General features: G+C 38.6%; 1 protein-coding gene across 3 annotated transcripts in view; it reads right to left on the reverse strand.

Moving 5' to 3' along the window:
* Positions 1-27,806, reverse strand: part of MAP3K20 (mitogen-activated protein kinase kinase kinase 20) — a 94,299-nt gene that overhangs the window by 48,525 nt on the left and 17,968 nt on the right. For all 3 annotated transcript variants that reach the window (XM_068948583.1, XM_009681751.2, XM_068948584.1), the window contains exons 3-8: positions 12,966-13,053; positions 8,696-8,797; positions 7,930-7,995; positions 6,899-6,927; positions 6,646-6,783; positions 522-608 (exon numbers count right to left, since the gene is read on the reverse strand). In XM_068948583.1, the coding sequence (XP_068804684.1) occupies positions 522-608; positions 6,646-6,783; positions 6,899-6,927; positions 7,930-7,995; positions 8,696-8,797; positions 12,966-13,053 (510 nt within the window). The remainder of the gene's footprint in view (positions 1-521; positions 609-6,645; positions 6,784-6,898; positions 6,928-7,929; positions 7,996-8,695; positions 8,798-12,965; positions 13,054-27,806) is intronic.

A 27,806-nucleotide genomic window follows, 5' to 3' on the forward strand; every position in this document is an offset into this window, starting at 1 on the left:
GTAGGTGGCAAAACTGTAATTTCTCTCTTTTTTTAAAACTATTTTTTCTTCTTTTATTTTTGAAATTTTCATCTAAGCGGCAGTTTCTTGTACTATAGTGACTCCTGCTGGGAGAGTTAAGTTGAAGTAGCTGAAGGTCTCTTACAGATATATCAACTCCCGGCCAGTAAAAAGATGTCCTAAACGCAGGAGATGGAGTTAAACTGTTCCCCTACCTTGGACGCAATGGCTTCTTTCATCACTAAGAACAAACCCCTAGGTTTTACAATTGAGACTGAGAAACTAGTACAGTACTTGTACAATTTTTGATCTACAGCATCACGACGTGAAGCTGCAACAATTAGATGTAAAGGGTCCATTCATGAGGAATAACATCACTTTGACCCTTTGTGTTAGCTCCTACTGCTAATCTTTCCATACGCGTGAACTTACTTTCAATTTGAAGAAGATGAAAAAGTCTTTTGCAAAACCCCAATACTGTTTTCTGATCTATGTACCTGAATGTAGAAACGTAGTCTTACCTCGTTTTTTTCCACTACAAGCCAAGCTACTTGTAATCCTTCCAAGCCTTTAAAGGGGACCTCCCTTGTTAGCATCTCCCAGAGAACCTGGAACAGAAAAAAAGAAAAGAATTTTTATTTCTGTACTTTGTATTTTAAATACATTATTAAACCTTGATACAGCACTATCCTGTATCCAATTATCAGGCAACCAGTTTCCATTTGCAGGAACTTGGACCAGTGTTTGTGTGCAAGATCCTCTCACTAAATTAATTTGAATGTTTCTGCTTTTTCCTCTAAGGAAAAAGCCCAGAGGAAAAACTGGGTTGTGTGAGGTCTAACGCCTGCAATTTTGAGAGAGCCATGGGAAATGCTTTCTACTTTCTTTGTGCACTGTAAAGTTCACGTGTGGCAGTTGAGACTTGGCAAGACAATGAACTCCTCTTCTCCTTCTCAGCCCCAACTGGACACATCTTTCATCTTGCATTTAAAAATATTTCTATATGATTGCAACTAGAGCTTCTCAGCAATTTTGCATCAGAATATGAACCAAAAGGTATTTTGTTCCTGTGCTATGCCTAAAAAAAAAAAAAAACCAAACTATAAAAAGCATTTTGCAAGCAAAACCATAATTGTTTGTTTCCAAGTATGTGATTATATTAAAGTAAATAATACTAAACAGTATACAGCATATAAAAAATATTTTCTACTCTTCAATCTCTTTACGGACATACTATCCTCACATACAGAAAGAGCTCCTCTAATTTCGCACGCTTTAGCATTTTGGTAACATAGTACCTGAGAATCTAAGCTACCTTGTTCAGAAAGTCTGGCGTTACCAAGAGGCTGCAAGTCAGTGAATCCAACTTGTTTTTCAGCCATAGAGAACACATATTGGAACCGAATCAGATTAAAAGATATCTTTGTATCTTCACTTGTGTATGTCTCTGTTTACCAGAATCTCCACATACATATCTTTTTTTTACAAATATCTACATATAAACTTACTCTTCAGTTCACATACCAAGCACAACAACAGAAAAGATATCATTTATTTAGCATAAATGCATTAAGATCCTTCTGCAAGTCTCTGTATCCCCACTCTTGGGTTAGTATTGGCACTTATTCCAGCTACATCATTTTGAATGGATTCTGGACAACTATAAAGGTAATTGTAAGCAAAATGCAAGAATATCGGCAGGACGAAAAAAAACCGCACTGAAGCCTAGCTGGGCTTTTAATCAAGTGAACAGGGTGCTCCATCAATAGACCCATTTGAATAATTCTATTTGAGCCAAAGACTGATTAGCAAAGGTAAGGGAATCTTGGAAAAATAACCTTAAGAACAATTTTCCTGGGAATAAGGAATATATAAGGAAAGATATCCGTACAGGTATTCACTTCTCCTGTTTGCCCCAATTCATTCCCTTTAGAAGAAGAAAAATAAAATCACTTTGTAAATCCAATTACTACCTCTCTGCTGGTAAAGAAGGAAATTCAACTGTGACAGAATGAAATAATTTAACATTTCCATGTAGTTCAGACAAAAAAGCAGTGTACAGCACTGTCAGTTTAAAATAAAAGCCCCTGGACCAAATGAAACATTCAATTGAGCAGCCTCGCAGAACCACCTCATCTGTATGGCTGTAACAGGAACAGAGAAACAACTCATTCAAGTTTGCACATCAGATAAAACAGTATCTAAATACATTTTCCAAGTAAAGAACATAATGAAATACATTTTAAATGTCTCTAAGAGCCTAGAGCTGGAAAACTCAACTGTTCTGCTTTTTTTCTTTCAGCAGACTGAATTGTGAGGGCTGCCTAGTCCCATTCATGCACATAAGCCTGTGCAGAACAGCTTGCACTGAATTCCTTTATCATGACACCTTTAGTGTTTATTTCCACTGCCTGTATGGATCACTGCTTTCCTAAACCACCAGTGCTAGCTCCAAGCACTCCAGATTGCATGCAGTTTGAGAGAAAAATAGCAGCCTGACAAGATATACAAAATTTTTCTTAATGCCTTATTTTTCATTAACAGTAGGAGAAAAGTAAAAGACAGAAAAATAGGACGTCAGAAATCTTTGTGTTTATTTGCAGAGGTTTAGAGCAATGGCCTAACAACAATGTGAATTGCATGTTCAGGTCAATGGTCTAGATAAAGACTTTCCTTCCAATGGTGACTTTTCAGTATCTTCAGTTTTTTTAAGAGCTTCAACTCCACCTTATGAATTAGCTACTCTGAATCATCAGTTGAGGTGAATGATTATATTGTCTACAAAGCAGCAAACAGGTATCTTCTGCATTCCCGTCTGTCTCTTCCTGTCCCCACAGTCATTTGGCAGCAGAAAAAGCACCTGCAGCTGACTTTCCCCTGGCTGCTTTATTGCGGGATACCTTCTGTTCACTTTCAGCATCGGCTCCCAGGTCACCTTATATGGAAATTAATCTGTCTCCCATTTCTGGTGTATTTTAATTGAGAGACTGACATGGCTCGCTTCCCCTCCCTCCTCTGGTGGTGAGGATCACCCACTTTCCTGATCATATAACAGCCCTGTGACGACAGGGAGCAGGAGTTCACAGAGAAATACCCAGTCTACACACCACGGAGGAAAAGAAAGCAAGATTACTTAATGTACTGGCTTGGAAACTGTGGCCTCTGAAGATGTCAGGCTCTTCTCTGCACACAGTGAAAGAGAAAGGAGAGGCAATATATCATCCCATACATGAAATCACAAATGAGAATGATAGGGTCTTCAAAAAAAAGCTCCCACACTTACTTCTGTCAGCTTAGCGATGCGTTTCCATTCTTACCCTGCCAATGGCATAACAGCAATCAAAGGGAAAAAAAACCCAAACAAACAGTGCAAAGGAAAAAAAAATTCAAAGTGCCATATAGGATAGGGAGCGTCCGAATGAGTAACCTGAGAAAAACCAAACATTCTGAAAATATTCAGTCAAAAAAATAAATGTTTTCTATGGCTAGGAAAGTGCAAACAGATGAGTCTTGGGAGCCACAATTAGCAGACTACAGCATGAGCAGAAAGTGTGGTGCTCCCACAGGTACTACCCTTAGTATTAGCCATGAAAATTAGGTCAGTCTTCTCTGCATCGATCCAAGTGGAAGTTAAAGATCTCATAATTCTTTCCAAAAAGAGTAAGGGATAACCCCTGGGGCTGGCCAACTTTCCCTCTATAAATAACATATGTCCTCATAGCCAAAGCAATGTATAAACTACTCCTAGGAGCATAACAGCTGCTACATTTAACTTCAGTCTCTATGCTACCAATAACCAATTAATGGCTTTACTTTTTTGTTCGTGTAGGCATTAAAATATTTCAGCTGCACTGCATAAGCTTTCTCTGACTAAATGCAATTAAACAGATACACACATTCACTGCAGCATACTACAAACAATTTTGCTAGGATAACATATTCTGCAAAACAGTTTTTAGACTGAACATCATAATTCCACATACATTTTCGTATCTGGAAGAGAAGCAAGGAATCATTTTCCGGGCAACACAACGACGTCAGAAAAAGTGTGACTGATGTGAGTGAATGTCTGGGTCGATTGCTTGTAACACTTGCTCTCTGTTGCTATTGAATTTGGAAACGGATTAGAAAACAAATGCTGTGTGGCTGAAGGAAAGTTTAAGATCTGTGTTTGTGTCCCAATAAATCTTGCAAAACATTTAGCTTCAGCATTTCTTAGGCTATATTATAAATTATTTACTATAAATCTCACAAAGAATATATAGTCCTGTTTAGCCATTCATGGAGAGGAGGAAAAGCTAACATAAACATTAGCTATTGCATACATGTGGACTGTTTGCAAAGAGAAGTTCATTTCAGCTGAGAAGCAAGCTCATCTTCAGCTGTGATCTATATGGTGACAGAAAGACTTTGACAATGTAAAAGGCTTTCTTACACCTTAAGGACCACAGAAAGGTATATAGAAAGAAAAGCCAGGCAGCAAAAAAATGGCAGAAAAAAAATTAATTGAAAACTCAGGGAAGGCCACAAATACTGCTAACAGAATGCCTATTCCAAGCATCTCACTAGTTTACATTTGAAAGGATTCTGTTCTTTGTTATCAGCACTTTAACTGAAGACAAGCAGATTTGTCTCTGCAGCACAAAGGCTGCCGGCAAGTGTTACACTTTGAAAGGGGATTCTTCCAAATTTGTTTCTATAGATGAGAAGCATTTGAAGAGACAAAAACATCCTAAGTTTTTTTGTTTTAAATCTCCTATCTAATTCTCTGATCGTCTAACATTTATTTTTAGGGGGATTCCAATCTTCAAAGTTATACCCGGACAACTCCTTGCGGGCACAACCCCATTACGTCACTAATTCCATCAGCAAAAAGCTCAGGCCACTGCCATTCTTCAGTTCTACCCTCGTATCTCCTCTGAAAGCAATGCTGCTCCAAGGCATAGCATTGGAGTTGTGAAAAGATCAATTCACTCCTTACTGCTTGTGAACTCATAAGCCTCTAACTCCAGTAGAGGATACTGACTCAGAAACGATAGATCAAAAAACGTGGGTCAGATACTGTTAGGTGTGGTGAAGTAGCACTATACACATGTAACCACACTAAAATACTCTAATCACACTGAACTATTTTCATACTGGCTAACGTATTACAAGTTAGCTGAGTTTTACCTCCAAGAATAGAACTGTCAAAGGAGCTTTACTCTTTAAGGAGGAAAATAAAATTTAGTGTGACATACTGTTCCTCAGACTTTGGTAATACTTGGCACGATAACATATTAAACAATTTCTTAACTTCTCCCACTCCTAGAACTTCACTTATAGTCAATTCACACCAAGACTAGTATGTGAGCAGCTTAGAGCTATAAGACCATTTTTGGAATTTCTCCTCTAGGATTTTTTTTGTTTTGGAACTGGACTGTTTCCCTTCAGTGGGTAATACGTGATTGCTTCCAGTAACAGTTTACATTAACATTTACATTTGTCAGCTTACATTCTATTACTGTTTGTGACCTAGCTCAGTTAGGCAAGCACGGATTTTGAACATGACAACACAGGTTTTTTCCTTTCCTTATCAATCTTCAACCTTTTCTTTGTAAGACACTCCACATCACATCTCATATAATTTTTTCACTATAAATAACTCTTTGACAAAGCGTTTGTCATCTTCCATTGGGTCATCAGCTTAGCTATGCATGGCTATTGGTGCTAGCTTAAAATTACAGTGCCTCCTTCACATCTACCTCTTCCCACCGGTCAAAGAGGCAAAGAGGCAGTATTTGACAGGTACTGAAGGAGTTCCTTACTGTGTCACCCACCCATGAATCCAAAACCAAAATGCATGTGTAAGCAGCATATATATGCAAACTATGACACTGCTTCTTTCCATTTTTCTCCAAAGTATCTGCTACTGCTCCCTGTCACAGAAAGGATAAGGGGCAAGGCAGACAATTAATCTGACCAGCACGACTATTTCTAGTCCGTTTCACCTTGCAGAGCAAAAACAAATTAGAGTTTGACTGTGGATAGAGTGAAATAGTCCATATTACTGTACCTACAAAACTGCCATTCTAGTGCAATGTTAATCATTATTCCCCCTTCAGATAAACGGCAGAACCCTGCTGGCCTTTTCTGTACTTCTAGATGAGGCCTTTACCTCCACAAGAGGTACTGTCTCTGTTCTCTCAGCTGCCAGATAATGATAGCAGGCTCTTTCAACAACTGGGCATGAAAAAGTGGCTTACTTTTTTATATAAATTCAATGACACTCCATTTTATGGAAATATCCTAACCAATTCATCCTGTTATACACTTACTACAACACAAACTTTTTCTCATCTGTTCTACTAAAACCCAAGCAGAGATTCATGACAGAGATTGTTCAGTGGCTCCTGCAAGCATTCTGACAAGCTGAATTCTTCCAGTAAAGCATGCATTTCCTACTCTGGCATGCTGCTCATCTAATTAGATAAGGATCTTACTAAACATGCAAGGAAACTGTTCTTCCCATCCTTCTCAGGCACGTCAAAAATATAAAAGTATGCATCAGTCAGTCTTGAAAAAAAATGAATTTTTTTGTTGTTATTCAGGACAACCTCACACTACAGTTCTGCTACTATACACAGAGAAATGACATGCACTCACCACTCCATATGAGTAAGTGTCACATGTTTCAGACACTGGGAGACTCTGGATAACTTCAGGGGCCATCCATGGGAACGTACCCACTAATGACATATGCGTTGTATGGGAGTGGAACCTTGAGGCACCAAAATCACAGATCTAGTAAAAACAAATCAAAATAACAGATATTAGAGCACCAACCTCTCAGTTATTGGACATCAAAACATCAAGTCAAGTAGTAGTATCTCTCTGCAAATAATTAGAGAATTCATACCTTTAAAACACCATCAGCTGCTATAACAACTGAAAAACAAAAAGTAATAGGTTACAAGAATTCTATTAAAAATGAACATAATACATTTTCATGGCAAAACAGTTTGCACTATATCAAGAAAAATGACCCCAGGCTAAGCCAGCATCAAAATATGCAGACATGTGCAACTCTGGTTTCTTTGAGAGGCTTTGGGGAACTTCTGCTGAATACTTACAAGTCTACGAACAAACTCAAAACTTTTCACGTCTTACTTATTTTTTACCAGTTCAAAGGTGGCAATACAACTACTCCTTTTAGACTAAAATGTAGTTTAAGTCCATTTTCCCCAAAGTAGCAGTTAGACCTAACAACAAATGCTCCAAGAGATTTGTTTAAAAAAAAGGAGAAAACTTACAACTGAAATTAGATTAGTCTTTTCTTCACCAGTATTTCCCCATGCAGCATTATCTGTGTCCTTATTGTCGCACCATTAGTAGTTAATGTTTCAGTTAAAGCCAGCGTTCAGCAAATTTCATAACTGGTCTTCAGCTGCCAAGTACAGTCTAACCAGTGCAGCTCCACACTGAGTTTGTATTACTCAAAAGCATGAATATCTGTCAAACCTCAAAATAGGCCACAATGATTACAACATTTTCAGATAAGAAATAATAGGCCTTATTCAGTCTATTGTGTCTAGTTTGTGCTAGTCTTTCCTGGCTCTCTATGTTTCCAAAAAGGAAAAGTGAGGAGCGTCCAGGCAATCTCTGACAGCTGGTAAGACTGATATAATCACAGACAGCAAGACACAACTTGAAAGAGTCCTCCACAATGCTCTAAATGATGCCAGGTACTATACATGAGCTTAGACAGCCTTAGGACTGGAAGGAGGGAAGAGGAGGGAACAGGCTCTTCTGCACCTCAGCAACACTTAGTCTCGCTTGATGACAGCCAAGGAGTTAGTTCTGCATGTTCACAAAGCTCAAATACAGATTTAAGTGTTACATTAACAGATAACAGTAAATGCAGAGCATTTCAGTGTTCTGCTACTTTACCATTCCTGGACTTCAGGTCTCTGTGGATTACTTTAACTGGAGCTTCCATATGCAAATAGTGCATTCCTACACAAAACAAGGGAACAGTCAAGTTAGGCAGGCTGAGCATGGCCAGTACTTATCAGCAGTCATGTTTTCCATTTCCCATTACTTGTCCTCATTACAGGTTGGCATATGTGTATGTCATATTGATAGGCTGCAGGAGAAGGGAAAGCTCCCAGAATCTATTTTGAGTAGAAAGGACGAAGCAAAGCTCATATAATCTCTCAAAGCTTCTATATGGGCATGTTAATGTTTTTTTAATGTCATATTTAGTTACGCTCTCTAAGCTGTTTGTCTACATAGGGAAGCTGAGATATGAATTTACTGTTCATTCACTAGTTTACATTAATCCTTGTGTGGTCACAGTAAACACAAAGGACAAAACAGCTTGTTCTATGTTATTGTATGAAGAATGTCAGTATGTCTACTGAGAACAAGCTCTTATGCACTTTGCCTAATATATACTCTACATTAGCAAAATTACTCTCTTGGGACTTAGGGGCAAATCAGAAGTAAAACTGGCTCATAGAAGCCATTTTACTCCAGAAATTATTTTGGATACGGAAAGAGATTCAGAAAGACAGTAACCAAGGACTATATTAAAAAGCACAGGAATGTTTTCTTTGGACAATTTGAATAAGGAAGTACAGGAAAGTTTTCCTAACTTCATAGGGAAAGCATCTCCAGCTGTACACTTTACAGATCGTGCACTGGCCTTGCTTACCTTTAGCTATGTCTGTTGCCCAGGTCATGATATGATCCATATCCATCTCTTCACTTTTGTTACTATTGATGTAATCAAACAGTGAGCCAGCAGAAGCATATTCTATTTAAAAAAAAAAAAAAATTCGTCATTTTAAAACACTGCACCTAAATTGAAAGATCGAATGGAAATTCTGCTAATTACAGAAAGAAGTTAACCTCAAGCTTGATGGTAGGAAATTTGGGTTCAGTAACTAATACTGGTAGTAGTATTAGTAGTTTGCTCTGATTGTCCTAACAAAGACATAACCTACCGTTAAGGAAAAAATAAAATAAAATTATGCACAACAACAGACTTCAAATTTAAAAGGCAGTAGAAAAGGCTGGCATGAAGTAACCTCAGGTAAGGCTGTTCAAATACCTGAGTAAAAGTTTCTGGTGATTATTTATTTTCATTTTTCAAGAGTTATGAGGAAGGACAGTTCTGCTCAAAGAAAACTGGGAAACAGGAAAATGTTAAAAATGGGAATACGTTACTAAACAATTTTTTCCACTTGTGATTTTACAGCCATATCCAAATGGCGACAAACTTCCACTGCTTTACATCCTCTCATCCGAAGACAAGTTAGCACAGCTAAGAAAGTAAGAAAGCAATGCCTTGCTCAGCACAAACAGAAGTTTTTGGCTTTGTTTTTTAATTCCTTTCAGCTACAGAAACCTACAGCAGGATTATACAGGTAGAAGCAAAGCGGTTTTTGGCCCAGTAGTGTTTGTATGTGTGACACTCAGAATCCAGTCTGATTTTCAGTGCTTGCAGGGCTGGAACTTGGAATATGAAGCTAGTTACACTTACTCATATTTAACTGTGAAAATTGAAACAACTAAAAGCTCCACAGTTCCACTTTATATAACTTTAAATTCTTACATATTTAAACAGTGAAATTACCTCTCCTAATCAGAGCAGCAGTTAAGGGATGAATTTGGTAGCATGTGATCCTTATTATTGCTTCTGAAGAAAGGGAATATTTCACACTCGTGAACAGCATTACATATGCATTATGTCACATAACAAAGCATAATTATTCTATTTCTTTAAAAACAAATCAGATGTTAAGTATATGACCTTGTTCGGAAGGAAGAGTTTGCAAGCAGAAAGGAAAATTAAAATTTTCTGTTCATACTTCCCCTTTCTTTCTAAGGAAGATGGAAGAACAGAGCAGCAGATCAAACCATTTATTCATGAAAAAATGGAAGGAAGAAACTACAGGGCAAACACTGAAGTGAAGCGAGACAGACTTCTGTGTGCTACAGATCGTGTTCAGCCTCAGTAGCCTAAAGGCTGTAGCTCCTTTCCTTAGTATTGTCATCTCCCTAAAAAAAACTTTATACTTATTTATTATTCATTAATGTTTAATCAAAAATACAACAGGAAGTCATTCTTCAGTTCAAGTAGTCGACATATTTTCTTCTAACTGTTTGCCAAGGTAGAAGGGGGCTTTGCTGTGACATAATTCCTGTGGCTTTGGAGAGCATCAGCACCTGCCACAGAGGACTAGCCCAAGTAACACAAAGACTAGGGAGATGCAAGCAGGAATCTCAAGCTTTTCGCCCACTCTCTTCCAAGCCTACTCAGTGTGCCCTTCAGAAAGCCTGCAGAATTTAAAAACTACTAACTATATATATTACTAACTATATTAACCATATATATTATTGTTAATAACTATAATAATCAATGGATGATACATCATAGGCTAAATGGCCAATAGCCATAGACGCATAACGAGTAAACATTGCTCTTCATCAACAAAATCCAAACCACTGGGAGATTACTGTGTGAGGAAGGAAACTCTGCAGCAGGACTGACTCTGCAGCCTAGGTAGACTATGGTAGGCCATCTGAGAAGGTTCCAGAGCTAAATGAAATGAAAGTAGCAAGTTAGTTTTGGATCATTACTATGGGACCCTTCCGCTGAAAGGAGTCTCTGCAGAAGACCGAAGTTTAGCTTCTGATGTCACAGAAAGAGGCTGACCTGCACATTTCCTCAATTAAAACATAAGCTGTTTTTACCTATGATGTCATCGTGTATCTTATAAATGGATTCCTCAGGAATAGGTTGGCTGCACGCTTCACATGCCTCTGCAGTGCATAATTTGATCCACCAAAGTCAGTGATAACGCAGGTTCCCTGAGCCTTTTGCCATTCTGGGTGAATGCAGGCAAACAAACCCCAGTCAACAAAGCTCAAGCCTTTAGTATTTATCCTATAAATCTGTTGTGTCACCGTTTTTTAATAGGAGGTTATGGATTTGGAAACTATAACAGGATAGTAATTTTCTGTCATGAACGGAATGAGGCATTTACGCTAGAAAGAAAAGTTGTGAATTCTTAGACCCGGCCTATCACCATGGAACATACCCTATTGCTTCTGTGCGGATGGGACACACAAGCTCCAAGACTCTTTTAGGAGGAGGTAGTTGTGATCAGAAAGCAGATTCAAAAGCTAGACATCAACACTGCTGTTGACAGAGACCATCAATGACATCCAGAATGATGTGATTCCCGTTAGCAGTTCAAGGGACGGCTGAGCAGTTCTACACTGACGTACACCTCAGTAAGAGAAGCATGCCCTGACTGCAGATGTAGCTTTTCTGATTCCTACAGGACACTCTCAGAGAATTCTCCAAGAAGCCTACAAATAAGATGTTATGTGCAGCTAATATTTGGTTTGCGCCAATGCCTGGCTGAACGCCCTCATCTCCATCCTTCTGAGGAAGTCATTAGGTTCTCAGGATTTCTTCTTGTTTTGGCCTTTCCCTCACAAGAAATTGATTTTGGACTAAACTAAGCCTGCAGCATCAAAGACTATCCAGATGATAATGGGGTGAAAATCCCTCTGAAAATATTTCCAGTGTAAATAACACTTCTTCTCTCAGTAACGGTTCTTCCATTTGAAAATGGTCTGGGGAAATACAGCCTTGGTACCATTCTAACCCAAGAGTCTCCAGTCTCCTGGGAAATTGCAGGAACAATCCAAAGCAGGTTTAAAAATTTTTTTTTTCTTTAGCCAGGATGGAATTAGAGCTCCCTAAGCAACAAATTGGTTGGACTACATAGAAGAGACTATTCTCACTGAGGGCTAAAGAGTCCCTGTTTCCCAATGACATAACGAACTACTTTGGCTGCTTTCTGTCTTGTGACTGGCAAGCAGGTCAAATGATCTCCGGGAATTTACCTTCTGTGAGATCAAACTGAGGACTTTCCGATCCAGGCATCATTCTCAGCTGTTGATTCCACATTTGTTTTGTTAGTTTGGTTTCTGGTTTACATTTATTATTTTTATGTTACAATTTATTATAATATATTTATATTACTTGATTTATTAATTATCTATTATTTTCATTGCCTCAGGAAGACATTCAAGTTCCTCTCTGGCATGCTATCACCAGTGCAGCCTCCTAGTGTCTAGACTGAGGTCATCCTTCATGCATCTCTGGAATCTGAAGTGGTTTCAAAACCATGACTACCGTTATGCTGATATTCTCATTCCTGTAAATCCCGCTCCAGCTGCTCTGAACAATTTTGCCTCTCAGATGTGCTCCTGCCCCTCTACACTGCCATCTACTGTGATTATCTGAGGTCTAGAAGACCAGTAGAAGTAACTGAATTTTCACAGGTTCTGTCCATCATTTGAGGGATTTCCATAGCTGATCAGAAGCTGTGTTTTTTCCAGCACATGATCCAGGATGGTCTCCCCGCAGCAGAAGCTACTGGAGACATCCTATACCGATAAGGGCGATACTTATATAGAAGCCTGGTGAAGGCAGCAACGTTCTTCCTGCAGTTGGGAAGTTCATAATGCAGATTCTCAGATTTCCAAGACATGCGGAACACATGGGGCAACTTTGCTCTGAGCAGACCCTCAACCTTTTATTTTCACAAAACTTGGCAGAACTTTATATCCTGAAAATCTCGACTTCTCTGTCATGTGTCAATTAAAATGAAAAAACAATTTACAAGAACACAGTAAGTGAATACAGCGAAAGCTTCTATTTAAAGGAGTGCTGAATTTGTGCTTTAAGAAGAACGCCCCAGGCTGCAGCTGCCTCTGTGTAGGTACAAACTATGTTACCAGCATGATTCTCACTTCCAGCATTCCCATTCACATTGACATAGATGGTGCTGAGGACTGCAACATTCAGGAGCAATTAGCAAAACACTGACACTGGGTAAAGCCAATACCTCATAGCATGCGTTTGTACGGCATCAAAAGAAGGGTCAGTTAAGAATCCTTACCTGTAACAATGCCGTAATTTGGAGGTTCAATGACAGCTCCATAGAACTGAATGATGTTTTTGTGACTGAGTACACTGAGGATTTCTGCCTGTTCAAAAACAAATAAAAAAAAATTTAGACAGCTAAGAATGGAGCATTTACTATAATAGTGTATTTTAGACCTAAGCAGATGTACATAGGTGTATATGTACACACATATCTAGAAAAGAGAGTCCACAAATGCTTTGCATTTGGAAGTCTCATGAGAGTTTTGCAGATGAGGAATACTTAGCATGTTTGGGAAAACAAAAACAAAACAAAAAAAGAGACTGTTCTTTCATGGCTAAGGCACAGATCTGAGAGCTTATGCCTTTGGAAAAACTGAAGGCCTTGGAAAATTTTGTTCAAAAAAACACCTGGGATTTTTGGCAGAGTGGCTATAGCTCTCTTCAGAACTTCCCAGAGAGAAGTATGTGTTTGTGCACAGAGCACTACGGGTTTGGTGAGTCCAGCGCTTCAGGCTGCTAGAGCATACTGTGCACACACAGCTCAACTATACTGCACACATGCACAGGATTTGATGCTTATCAGAAATGTGGAGTTTGCTAGGCACGCATTGTAGAGTGAATATGCGCAGCAAGCATGTTTCAGATTGCCAAAGAGCCAGCAGTCCAGTTGAAACTGCTCCTCAGAGCAGGCTGCAGATGTTCAGAAACTCTGGACAAACATACAAAACCTTCAGATCCCACTTGGACAATGGTTCTAGCCTTGAGAGAGAGAAAGAGATCGAGAGAGAAAGAGAATGTATCCAAGAAATTCAGATATATAGTCACCCTGGTTTTTTGAAAAAAAGGACAGATACTTCTTTTGATGTCTCTCAACAGCTTTACCTCCATAGTATATTAAGATAAATAACCAAGAAATTTCTGACATATGTTTTACACAAATAAAGACGTAAAATATATGTTTATATTATGAAAATACGGATATAGACTATTATATATTTTTCTTTACAGGAATCTGTTGCCTAAAGGAGAAGGCTTAATATAAGATTATGTTAACTCTATACCAGTCACGAGCATCTCACAGCAGCAAAATCACTATTAATTTCTCTGAGCTTATCAGAAGTATACAGGAAGATTATAACAGTTTTGACGCAGCAAACCATGTTCTATCAGCTAGCGCTACTGTAACAAAAGTACCGCTATAGCAAAACAATACTAATTTTTGTCTGTGTTCTACAGTCGTTGTCGTGACACATGTGCTTAAGTATACCAATACCTATAAGGGCCTCAGATGGCTCAAGTGTTGGGGTTTTTTTGTTTAAAGCTTTTTCTGAGTAACTTCAACACACTCTTGAATTAAGACCTCTACCTTTAGCTAAGGCCTCAAGATTTACATATATAGTTAAATATTTAATTGAGTAACTTTGAACCTAACTCCAAGGTCTGGGGTTGCAGTAGTTCTTTATGCTGCTTAGCCTGCTCAGCTAGCAAAACAATGTCATCGTTAAGGGAGTAGTTCTATTTTATGAGCTGTACCCTTGAACATCCTTCAATAGCCTGGAGGACAAAGAGAGCAGCCTACTCATTCACAGCGCCATCTCCATGAGCTAACAAACCCAAGACCTCTACGGTTCAGAAATTTTTGTATTATGTTTTTATCCTCCTTAGGAAATACCAAATTGAGGAATGTCCTCTAATTCCTACCAGCATTACTGCTTGATAGCCAGGAGACCTAACGCTCCTTGGCTGTCTACCTGAATACTGCTAGAAATGAGACAGGAATAATGGGCCACAAACATCAGTAGACAAATACTATCTAGATGGCTTGGTATTATTCTACAGTCCCGTCAAGAGGAACAGAATAAATAAAACTATCTTCTTGTATAGTACTTAAAAATCCATGTCTTCCAAGCACAGTGCACTCCATCTGATGATGCTGGCAATTCGTTTATCTAAACTGGTTATTAGAGTTAAATTGACTGGTCTCACATTTAACTTTCCTGCAGCGTTATGTATTTAGCTCCTAGCTACACAACTCAGGAGTTAGATGCATCTTTTTACAGAATGATTAAAGATATCACATGATGAACACATCTAAAAAGTGCAATTCTCTATTTCACTGCAAAAGCGCTCAGAACCCAGTGACCGCAGTCAGCCTCAGACAGGACGACTGCTGGCTCCAGGGACAGCCCCACTGGAGTGACCTGATGACAGCGGTGGCTGTACCGCAGCAATGTCCGCTGCAAAACTGAGGCCTGACAATCCAATCGATACCACCAGGAAACAGACAACAAGCAAAACAAGGCCACCAGGCCAAAAGGACTAGGCATTTGCTGCAGCAGGCATCCTGACACACAGTGCTTTTATTATCTGGAGAATCAAAAGTAACTATTTTCTAATATTAATCTTTCGTACACTATGACACACTGAGATCACGTTCTAGGAGTCTGAAGAAGTGTTGACTGCAGCTAATGTTTCCTTCTAAATGTTGATATTCACATTCTAACCTGAGATTTAATAGATGCCAAAGTCAGCTTCCATCTAAAAATAGAAAAAGCACCTACACATTGCTCAGATTGAGAACTGGAGGGGAAAACACCAATTCTAAGGGTCATTCCTTCTAAAAGAAATAATTTCTAAACACTTCTAATCACTCTGCTGTTCTTAGCGCTAGTGATTCTAGACTCTTTCTTTCAGGTTTTGCACTTTTCAGTTGCTACAGATCAGCTGTGAACTATATTAGGCAATTTGAAGACACTCATTTCTTGCAGTGAGAACCAGATGCCAGTTAATCCGCATCTTTCTAGCTTTTGTACATTTTTGACAAGACGGTGCCATATTTCAGTGGAAGACTGTGACTTTCAGACAGCAAGTTACAAAGTGGTGGGTAAAGACCAGTATTTCAAAGGCCTCTTAGGCACTTGCAAGGATATTTAGAATCACCTGTAAGCATCAAACTCATACCTAAATCCCCGACGCCTGAAAAAAAAAAAATCCTGCCATTCATCTATCTGCCTATAGGCCATTAAAGAACCTAGGCCCCACTGGCTTAAGAATAACACACTCACTTTCTCTGGTAAAGCTGTTTATCTACATTACACAACTTAAATGAGCATTGATTTCCTTCCCAAAGCCATGGTGATGACAAGCAACAAGTCTTCTGTTATTGCATTATATTACTTCCTTTGTGTGCAAGACAGAATTTTTTTCTATGTTAAATCAAAATGGAACTAGAAGAAGCTCAACTGAAGAAGAGGCATAACCTAAGCATGTAAATACAGATATCCTGGACATAACAGAGACACAAGTAGACACACAAGCTGACCATAGAGTTTACTATTGTGCTCAGTCCCATAATAAGCGTAGTCACAGTGTGGTACTGATCACCAAAGCAGGCTAAAATCATTCACCTTGTATTCACACAAGTAAGGAAGAAATTATGTCCTCTTGCACGCTACTGAAAGGAATTACAGACTAGACGCCACTTCTTCAACACAAAAGGATTCAGAAGGCTAAACAAAGTTAGTTCACTGTTTATAAAATTCAGCCACTATCAAGAAATTAGAGGTCAGGGCAAGTACATTAAAACACGGTTTAATTAGATTCCCACTTACTGGCTCTTGTAGCATTACTGCAAATCAAGTCCTCCTAGTTATTCATCAGACAACTGTAGTATAAGAAGTAGGAACTCAGGCAATCCCTTAGCATACACTGCTATTGTGCCCTTGGAACAGCAGTCTGGATCAAACCACTGAACGGATAATTTACTTTTATGCCTGCTTACTCTCTGCTTATTGACATATGTGAAAATGTCAATTAGCATCATCTGTGACTGATATCACACTGTAGCGTCCTCTAGATCTTTCATATAGTATCTGCAAGTACTGATCTTACCCTTCTAGTACAAATCCTTATGCGCAACAATCTTATGCATAAGAATCTTATGCACATCTTCCAATATTTTCTGTCGTTAAAATTAGGATCCTCCTCTAGGCCTCGTCTGTATTCAGCAATTGCTGGCCAGAAACAACGAACATTGATTTTAAGCGCGGCCGGCAGCAAATTAGGGGACAAAGTGAACTATCCGGACAGTAATCGAGTTACAAGTAGAACAAATCTCACTTCACTCAAACGATACAGAACCAAGCTTGCTTTTATCCTATTTAGGCCTAGTCTGCACTACAGATCCACCAATTTAGCTATGTTGCCTCAAGATGTGAAAGAACTGCCCTGCCAGCAGAACGCTGCCGCTAGACACCACCCTGCTAACAGAAAGCAGCTCACCCTGGGGAAGCCTCCTGCCCAGGGAGATGTTGTATCGATGCCAACATACAAAATTCCTGCCAATTCATGCAGTGCCCATGCGTGGTTGTTCTGCTCACACAAGTGCTGGTACGGTAAGAGCAGCAAACATAGTCTAGCTCTGACAAAATCTTCAAGGTCAGTGCTGGCTGCAGATGTGGGCAATGGTCATCCGATGCTGACTTGGCGCTACTCAGGAATGCGGGAAAGGCCTTGTCGTCAGATCTTTAATTGCAGCCACAAATGCAGTAAGGACATGGACAGAGGCACTTTGCATACAGCTGTGTTGTTGCCAGCCAGCTCCTCACACCAGCTGCAGCTGCTCTTCTTAGAGCTCCCTACCCCAATTCAGCTAAACTTAGCAAAGACCAAACTACTCAGTCTATTTGAGTTACTCCAGTTCTCTTTGACCAAAAATAGGTTAGAAAGTTCTTGCACGCTCTTTCAATCATGAAGTGATCAAGAGCTTGGGCTAGCAACCTATTTCACCAGCACAGCTGGGTATGAAAAAACATCTGTTCACAGCAGTTTCTCAATCTCAAAAAAGCTTTTTTTGCTTGGGCCTAGACAAACTGGGTCCGGAGCAACTTAATCATCAGTTCTTCCAGGTACCTTTGGAGTGGCTGGCTGGAGAGGACATAAAGTACTGCCTTCCTTTCACCTTGGTCTAAGCATGCCATCTGAGGATTAACATGGGAAATAAATGCAGTCCCCTGTGAGACCATCAGGTCAGCTAGCAACCAACTAACTCTACTGTTAACAAATCAGTTAATTGCACAGCGAGAGGCACCTTTGCTCTCTGCAAAATTACAGTGTTAGAAATGTTTAACTACTCAAGAAATCTAATTAATAGAACATCCCTAAGTGCCCTGTAATATTTACTAAACATGGTGCAATACAGTTTGGTTATTTACTTTTCCAAAGAAATGCTCGCTGTGCTTATTAAAGAGATCTTCAAAATAACTTAGATGCACTTCAGGCAGCTTTGAAAAGATATTTTTTCCTAAGTCTTGCAGCATTTTTAAGGCTTTGATCATTGTCATGATCTTAGGAGAGTTGCAACTTAGCTACTCTTGTGGGGTTTTATAGTCTAATAAAGGGCAGCTGGAAGAGGCCTGCTGAGGTTTTATTAAAAATCACTCTATTTACCGACAATCACACAGAAAAAAAAAGACATTGAATGCTAACATATATTAACCCCAAACCTGTATTTACAGAGTGCTCCTCAAAAATACAAGTAATTCTGTGCCCATTAGAATTACAGCTTTCCAGTGATTTTTCCTATCTCAGCAATGTTTTCCTATGAACTCACTGAGGTCTAATAAGGGATGATCTCCTAATACAGCTTGCCTCTTGTGGGGGTCTCTCTTCTCTGTGAAGGCTCTTGCTTTCAAGAACAATACTAAATCCTCACCTTGTTCAAGTCCTTTGTCAAACACAGCTGATAGTGACAGATCAAATTAGTTCAAAAGTTACTGGAAGGCCAAGACACAGAATGGCTATGTAAGACTAGCTTCCTCCAGGTAAATGAGCCCAAAACATTATTGTCACAGACACAATCCTGAGACAAACACTATCTAAAGCTACAAATGAGCTATAAAACACTGGGAAAACATGCATCTTCCAGAGTTAGGATTTCTTTTTTAATGTGTAACACTTTGACAAATCATTAAGCCAAGAAGAATACACACTTTTCCACAAAATACTTACGTATGTTTTACATGCTTTAACATAAATATTACACAATTCCATGATGACTCTTTTTAAATCACGTTAAGGTTTTGAGAGAAGCCAGAACTTACGCACAGCAGATAATTATTTTTAGTACTTCGTTGTTTCTGTTCTTTCAAAAGCTAAACTGAATACAATTCTTAATGAGTAGGATATAAAAACAGTTTATCCTAAAATGTAATTTAGTTCTTTCTGGATTATCATCATGCCATAACCTTAGACAACAGACACTTTATTATTGGTAACAAATGTTCCTCTCAATGTGCCGTAAATAGAGGGATTTCTAAATAATTTTAAAAAATAAAACTTCTAAAACGAATTATACAGTAGGAATGTTATGCAATCACTACAGTTTTGAACGTTACAAAGAAAATCAAGAAGATATAAAAATTCAGGAAGCTGCTTACAGTTTCGCCTGTTTTCACATAAAGTCTCATAAGAAAAAATTAAGGGGTTTTGTGCTTTGGGGTTCCCAGAAAGAAAGCTATTAATAAGCAAAATACACTGATTATCCAGGTAAGGGCATGTTTGTTAAACCTATTAAATTTCCTTTGATATTAACAAAGCAAGAGGAAAACCACATAAGTGTGGCAAAGTCAAACGATTTTGCAGCTCAAAGAAACCGCAGTGAGATCTTTTAACTGCAAATAAGCAGAGTTATCACACGCTTTGATGAGTGCTGTGGGCACTCTCCCAGTACAAATGTATTATGACCTATTTGAAAATCCTATTTCTTAAAACTGTGGTTACATGTTACTTAAAGCTCTGTGAGTTCAGGATTCATCCAAAGGATCACTTGTCCCAATCAAAGGCTATTTTCTATAGCCCATTAAGAAGACAAAATTATGTCAGCATTTGTTATGTCTTAAAAGACAGCCGTATATTTAGTGTTATAAAGATACTGTTTCATAAACCACGCAGAACATGAGAGTTAAATTACATTCCCAATTGATACCACCAGCACTTTTGGAAAACAAAAAAAAAAGAATTTAATTCTCCTAAGTATATCTACAGTGACATACAAAACATGTATTTAGAAGCATTTTGATTAAGCGTTTCAAAGCATCAAATTTGCATCCAAAATTATGTCCTACACTGTTACAAGGCCCAGAGTTTTAAAGTGTAAATATAAAGGAATCTAATAAATTCCCTTTACTGTATAATCATCCTACAGTCATTTTAAATTTACTGTTTCATGTCATCACACAATTTTTATTCCTATTTTTGGAAATACAGTGGTAGAAACATATGCTTAATTTAAAACACCTTGCATTAATTTTTTAGTTGCAATCTTGGAAAAAAAAAAAAAAAGCACGTTACCAAGATACCTCAATATTCTTAAACTGGCACAATGTACTGTGCTGGAAGCATAAGGACAAAATTGCATGGGCCTGTAATAGCACATAATAAATTTATGTGACTTATTTTAAAATAATTCATTGCTACCATGCAGCAGCAAACGTATATGAGCATTTTTGGAGGCAAGGCACACAGCAGGACATGTTAGTAGTAAAATATATTGGATATTGACCATTTGAAAAGAGAACTGAGTTGTATAAGCTCCTATAAATCTCTTATTTTTATGTCAACCTTTGCTCATAACTTCAGCAGCGTTAAGGATAATTTGAAGATGACTGAATTAGAAGTACTACCTACTGAATTCTGAACATCCCTGTCAGAATACTGTGATGTAAAGGTTTGCTCAGCTCATGAAAAGCAGGCTGGTCTCTCCAGAAATCACAAGGAGATTTTTCCCCTTGAGCGGAGGGCTAACTTGCTTGATCTGGCGACTGACGTTCTTAGCAACCGCTTGGGGCCCACCCAGGAAGAACCAAGCCGCTGCAGGAATGTGGCCTGGGTCTTCCTCTTAATGCGGTGAGAAACTTCCTACTAACGAGAGAAGTAGCTGTTAACAGAAGCTGCAGCATTTGGGATAAAACTATGCAAGGACACTTTCTGCAGAAAGTCATCATTATAAAAGGTTTAAGAAGTTTGAAAACTACATTTTGAGTTACAAACACATTGCTATTTGCTAAAACAGGGCACAGAGAAGGTGGACAAATAACTCATTTACACACAGATTTCAACTAGAAATCTGCCAGGTCCAAACATATCCCACAGGAGCACTGTATGTTGCAGCACACAGCTTGAAGCTGTATCAGTGTTTAGTATTAAGGTACCTGATGAAGCAAGATCTGCAAAGAATGAGAAGAGTAATTTGGATTTTATTAGTGTTATTTGCTGTTTGTAAAACCCTTCAAAACACACATATGCTATATATTTGTAAAAGTTTAACAGTTTAGAAACGAGCAATGTCCTGTGAAATTATAAATATTTCATTCAGGCAGATTTACATTAAAAAGCTATCTCTTGCTGCAAAGCAACACCAGCAATTGAACAGAAACGGTAGACCAGTGGACTAAACATCAGGTTTGAAATACCTGACCTCCCACAGAGCAGTTTATTTTCAGTAATCATCATTACCTTTCTCAACATAAGGAAATTTTCCAATTTACTCCCAAGTATTCTGAACACAAATCTGCTTTGAATATAGAACACAGCAACAAAAACCATGACATCTCTAAAAAACAAGGGAATAATTAAACACGAAGCTTTTTGATTCCCTGCTCGCTCTACCCACTCCCATTCCCCATCCAAAAAAAACAAACAAAAAAAAAATCACAGCTGTCTGGCTGATATTCAACGTCTAAATCTTTCCAGACCCAATAAATGGAAAAATATCTGGAGAAATTATTCCTGAGATCAAAGTCACTACAAATCTCACGTAAGCTTTGTTGGAAAGACTTCTTGGTATGACGGTGATGGGCAAAATCAATTCCATCTTAAAGGGTCTCTTCAGATTTCCCAGCGCTTAAAAGCAACAGAAGAGAAAATAATGTCAAAATGGTATCTCTAGAAAGGTCATACCCATACTCAGCCAACTGCAATAGTGATTTTCAGCCAGAGGCCCACTGGGTATTACACTACAGTATCTGGATAACTTAGAAGAACAAGTCTAACCTCCTTATACAGTACCTTGGGCTAAGCAATTAGCACTGAGACTCCAACAGCCAGAGCAGCAGTTATAGTCAGGGATTCTGCTCCGCTCTTCTAAAGTGGTTATCTTTCCACTAAAGTATTTTCTCAAACTCAGTCGTGAAAACTGTAACTTGACCAAGGAAAAAACTGTCAAGCTCTTAATGAGTACTCACTTTAAGCCCATCTTAAGTGTTATAAACCCAACCTACTGCCGCTAATGATGGGGACAGCATTTGATGTGGAACTCACTATTTGAATCTCAATGGTTGTTATAATTCCAGAAAATCTTGCTCAACAGAATAGGCTGACTCCACTGTCACTGTAATAGCACATCACAAGATATATTATCTCCCCGTTAAATATTAACGGTAACTGCTAAAGATTCATGTGGGGTTTTGATTCCCAAATGGGCTATCAGAACTCTGTAAAAGGTCCCCCCCCCCCCAAACTCACTCATAAATTATCTGCCCCCATTGACTACAGGGGAGAATAACAGAGAATAACACCCTACCCAAAGAACAGCTGCTTCAAAGAAACACAAAACTTTCAGCAATGAAATTATGGCTGTGACCAGTCAACATACAAAATAAAGGGAAAAAGTAGGTGACAATTACTGACATTCTTCTGCTTAAGTCCAGCCAGTGTCTGAGACTCCTTCACTGACAAGAAGTCTTTTTCATGCCATACTTACTTATGTCATGGCACAAGTTCACAAAATCGGGAGTTTTCAAGAACATGAGTCAATATCATAATTTGAATCTCTAACTGCTATGCACTATTAGTTTTCTTTGAATATCAGCGCCTGCCTGCTTCCAGTTTTGGTTTTACCATGTATCGGTGACAAATGCAGACTCATCCCTTTCCCTCTCCTTCAGTCAGAATAAGTTACCTTTCTCCCTGAAGCCAGAGGAGCAAGCTGTCTCCACGACTTACCAAGTCTTCTTGCTCTTTGTCATGGCTTAAGCAGTAAGCATCCTTCCTCAGCTTACAGACAGATCTCCTGTTCACCTTGCTTAGACTAGCAAAACATAAGCAAGAACAGCCTTCAGGACCCCAGAGCACACCAAAATCTGACTTGCACATTCTCCAGTCAAGCACCACTAGCCCTTTAGCCAGCACCATCCCAGCCAAGCAATAACCAGAATGGCAATGATTTTATTGCGACTCCCTAGCTATGCTTAGACTACAACCTAGACCTCTATGATTAGAGAGCCCATCTCCAAAAGACAACAGAACTATGGTTTCAGGACATAAATTCCTTATCTGCTTTTCAGAAAAGTTACTCTTCTTTGTCTAATATCGAATACTGTATTTTATCTAAAAACCTGGCTCAAATGCTACCCCTACTGGGTAGAGATGGTCAAAAATGAAACTAGATAAAGCTCCCAAAATCTCAAGCTTTTACTTTTATGTAAAACAGATCGATCGTTTCTTTATTCAGGCTGCTTTCATGGGAACTCAATCTTTTCCTATCAAGACTAAACATTTCAAATAAAACAATGATATGTCTTATAAATTCCTAACATAAAAACTTCAGTGGAAAACTAACAATATTTTAAAACTGTTGTTAATGTTATAAAAATATATTGATTAGCACTGCTGTACTATGTATTTCTGATGCATAGGTTCAGCTTTCCCCTTAATTCTCTTTGCCAAATTCACTATACAGAACTCAGCTTATCTAGACCTCTTTCTAGCCATCTGCTTACACAGACATGTCAGTAGGAACCACTTTGTTTCTAATCCTTGTTATACAAAATCTGTTCTCAGAAATGGAACCTTTTTTTTTCTCTTTTTTTTTTGAAATGATATCTATAGAAGAATACAAGTCAGCTGCCTCAAAATACATTGCTTAAAAAGACGGTAACCTGATTACCGGTATCTGTCAACTCTCTGGAAACTAGAAATCTTAAATAACCTATCTTGAAGAGCGTTAGTTGCTAACTATAGAACGATCCTGTATTCTGTGAAGGCAATGACTTTGATCTTTGTCAACAGCAGACCTATCAGAGAAGTGGACCCATGTAACTTTTTGTACCACCACAGGATTCCAAACTCAGCCAAAAGCCTCTCTTTCTCACTGCTCTTCTGTAATCAAACAGTAATGCCCCAAGTCAGTTCCCTTCCCAAAGTTATGACAGAATGACCAGCTTCACCACAGTGTCTATTCATGTCTGTGCTGCAACTTTGATCTCTCCACCAAAAAGAGAGCAAAACTGGTAAGCGAACCAAACTCTGAATGTGATGCCTGACGCCTGTTCCAATTTGTTTGTGATGTATTGGTGGAATTGAGCACAAGCAAACCTAGAGCACTTTCTCTTAAGAGTCATGTAAAAGGATCACAGCATCACATATGCTATTAATTCCCACTCTCCAATACTAGGGGTGTACAAAACACTCCTGAGAAGAGCTCTAACATATACACAAACATACCTTATGGGAAATTAAGTGTTTAAAAGGTGTGTTAGAAGATTATGTTATATGACTGCAAAATAATTCACTTGCACTACTTCCTTTATCCCTTTGCACTGCGTTTTCAGAGGACCTGTAAGAAATGAAATAGTAAAGCAGGAAGCTGGAACACTCTATTATTACACGAGGCCAAAGAAATTTCAGGACCTGGGTCCCACTGTGCAGCATATCCATGTAATCTCCTTCCTCCGAGCTCTACCTGAAAAGCCAAAGAGAATGCAAGATGCTGCAGCTAATGAAAATTCCAGTCTGAATCCAAGTGCAGCAAAAAGAACTTGCAACTCCATATAGTTAATTAGTTATCTCTCCTCTGATTCAGCCAGCTAGTGCACACTGTGGGGCGTTTCCTCCAACTGTGTCATGAAGTAAAGAATTCTAATCAGAATATAAACAACAGGAGGATGTACTAGGAGAAGGATAACTGCTGTCTCAGAGTTTTACCTTCTTTCGCTTGGCGAGCAGCTCACCCAGTTTCCTGATGGAGCTCTACGGAGATCTGATCTGGGATTACATCTCTAGAGACAGAAGAGACGCTGGGGAAAACACAGGGCTCAGTAGTGATAGGTGTGCTTGTTAATCATTTGTGGTTGAAACTGATATCTAGTTACCTTTCTGTCTCTTTCTTCATTAATGTAACTTTACCAATCCCTCAGGTGACATGCTATATAAGTACAGCTCTAACAAGGCATGTAATCCTTGCACGATTACCTACTGTTTGATTTCTGTTCTGGGATACAGCACTAATTACACAAGGATATAACGCTAATTATATTGGTGAAGGACTCCTGATATGACAGTGAACTAAAAAACTGGCCCTGGCCCAGGATCTCTGTGCTATTTCAGTGGCATAAAGCATATGCAAACCCAGAACATCTCCTTTGGTGTGGAAGAACAGCAGCATTGCATCTATCACAGTTTCCCATTCTCCAACACCAGAGCTATGCAAAAACTCTTCTGAGGACTGTTCTACCTTACATACGGAGAGAAATCTACTCCTATTGAGGATCAGACACGAGTAAATCAAATTTTCCATGCCACCCTCAAGTCAAGCATGGCATGCCTGATCTTAAAGGTTCGTCTTCATCCAAGCAAAATCACGCTCCAGCAGCGCTGATCATGAAGCTTCACTGCCAGAGATGCCTCTCTCCAGAAGGCAAAGCCAGAACTCACTCTTTTCTTCCACCAAGCCAATACCCCACCAGAGTGCTACATGACATTTCTCCTCCCTTTCGATGCATGCTGCTACTGTGCAGTGCACTTTACTTACAACATCATCAGTCTGCTGATGGTGTTCACATCTCAGACACAACTGCTTGAACCCAGCGAAAGACTTTCCTTCTGCTTGGAAAAAAATGGAGCTTAGAAAGCTTAATTCTTATAAGAAAGATGTAGTATCGGTAGGTTAAGCCAAAGAAACATTTATTTCTCTCTTCAAATAAAGAGCTGGTGATTCCTGTTATTAGAACGCAATGTTACTACAAAGAGGGTTTTGGCAGATCCTATAAATCCAGGAGGCAGCCATAAAAGTTCTGCCTTTTTCCCTTCTCTTCTCTGAATTGTTGCAATTTAAAGGGCTGTTAGATTTCTCTTCAATGCCAATTTTATCAATTATCTGTGTCTTTATCAAACGTGGATAAAATTACTGTGGTTGGCTCTAAGTGAAAAATGTAAGATCATTTGGGAATTACTGCTGTATAGAGCAAGTGTGATGGTCTCACACACCTTGCAAATATTATTCATTAATATTTCACCCATTAGTGATTTTGCACTGTGTTCTCAGAGACAGCACGTTGTTTTAAGTTTTAGAGAAGGTTTGGAAAGGAAATATCATTTTAGGCTTAGCTAGGGAAAGATTAGATACCTATCTTTAGCACTTAGAGGATAGACTTTTGTGATGGATCTCATAACCTTCACTAAAATCTAAATTTTTTTAAAGCTAATAAAACTGTTTGAGAAACAGAGAGATTTTCAAGAGAGAGAAAAATAAAATTATATTCTACTTTGCCAAAATTTGGCATTTTATTAGAACTGAGCTTTTAATTTGGGGCAATTATGCAGCAAAAATCTTTTTTTGGACAGAAAATCTTGAGAAATAGAGATCTTAAGCCTTTCGAAACCTGCATTTTTTTTTCATATGCACTCGTTGTTTAGTTTACACTGATGTACCTGTATTACCACGTATGTACAAAAAGAAAGCGTAAGGTCAGTAACAGTCTTCTGAAAAGGCCGTCTGTCCAAATACTCTATTGAATTCATATTTCTGATATGTTGAAACAAACAGTGATGCTGGAATTACACTGAAGTTGTAGAGTTCAGATCCTAATTCTTCAAAATAAAATATTTTAAGATATACAGTTTCTCTACAATGAGAGAAAGTATCATTCTTCATACTTCTGAAAGCTGTATACAGGGGTGGATTTTCACAGTGATGAATGGTCTAATCAAGGTAAGAATCCTTAACTGAAAGCTCACAAAAGGACCCCTCTATCCTTTCTCTATTTTTTCCCTTCCCACTTTCCTCTTGAAAGGCGTGTCTCACCAGAGAAACTGAAGAGTAAAAGATTTTAAACTATAGGACTGAAACCCATCAAAACTAGGACTGCAGTCCAAACCCAACCAGCTGTCAAACACAGAGATATGAATGTATGCTCACTTCTGCCTAATAAAATTTGAATCAAACACTTTGCATCTGATTCTCCATGTGAGCTTTTATGCAAACTTCTAAAGTGCAAGGAATCCTGGGGTGGAAGAGCTATTCTGAGAGCTTTCACATAGTTCATGTAATTAGGGAAACCACTTCCTTTGATTGTAAGTGTTCAAAACAGCTGAATTTCTTCTTTCAAAGGAACTCTGTGATTTGGGTCATCTCTTTTACTTGCTCTTTCATGTTTCTCAAGATGAGAGGTGAGACTGTAGAGCATATTATTTAGAAAAAAAAAGATTCTACTTTTTGTTTTAGGGATTGAACTTGGACTATTCAAAAGGTTGTCATTTGGAAATCTATCTTTCTTTCCCTCCCTCTGTTTCCTTCCTTTTCTGATAAGCTCTTCAGTGAACATAGTCCAAAATGCCAATTTAAACCTAAGGGAAAACTGAAATATGGTACATAAAGAAAAGAGACTCTCATTTTTCTTTCTACTGTTATGGACGAATATGTAATTATAAAGGAGCTCCAGCTGCAGGATCTTGGCCCCCCTATCACGTTTACTTTTTCTATGGTTCTAAACACTGACCAAGCAAAAAGGTAGAAACACAGATTTTAAAAAGACAAACAAAGCAACTGTCCTAGTCTTTGAAAGGGTCTGCAGGCTTT

The sequence above is a fragment of the Struthio camelus genome, chromosome 6, assembly GCF_040807025.1.
Source record: "Struthio camelus isolate bStrCam1 chromosome 6, bStrCam1.hap1, whole genome shotgun sequence".
Taxonomy (NCBI): domain Eukaryota; kingdom Metazoa; phylum Chordata; class Aves; order Struthioniformes; family Struthionidae; genus Struthio; species Struthio camelus.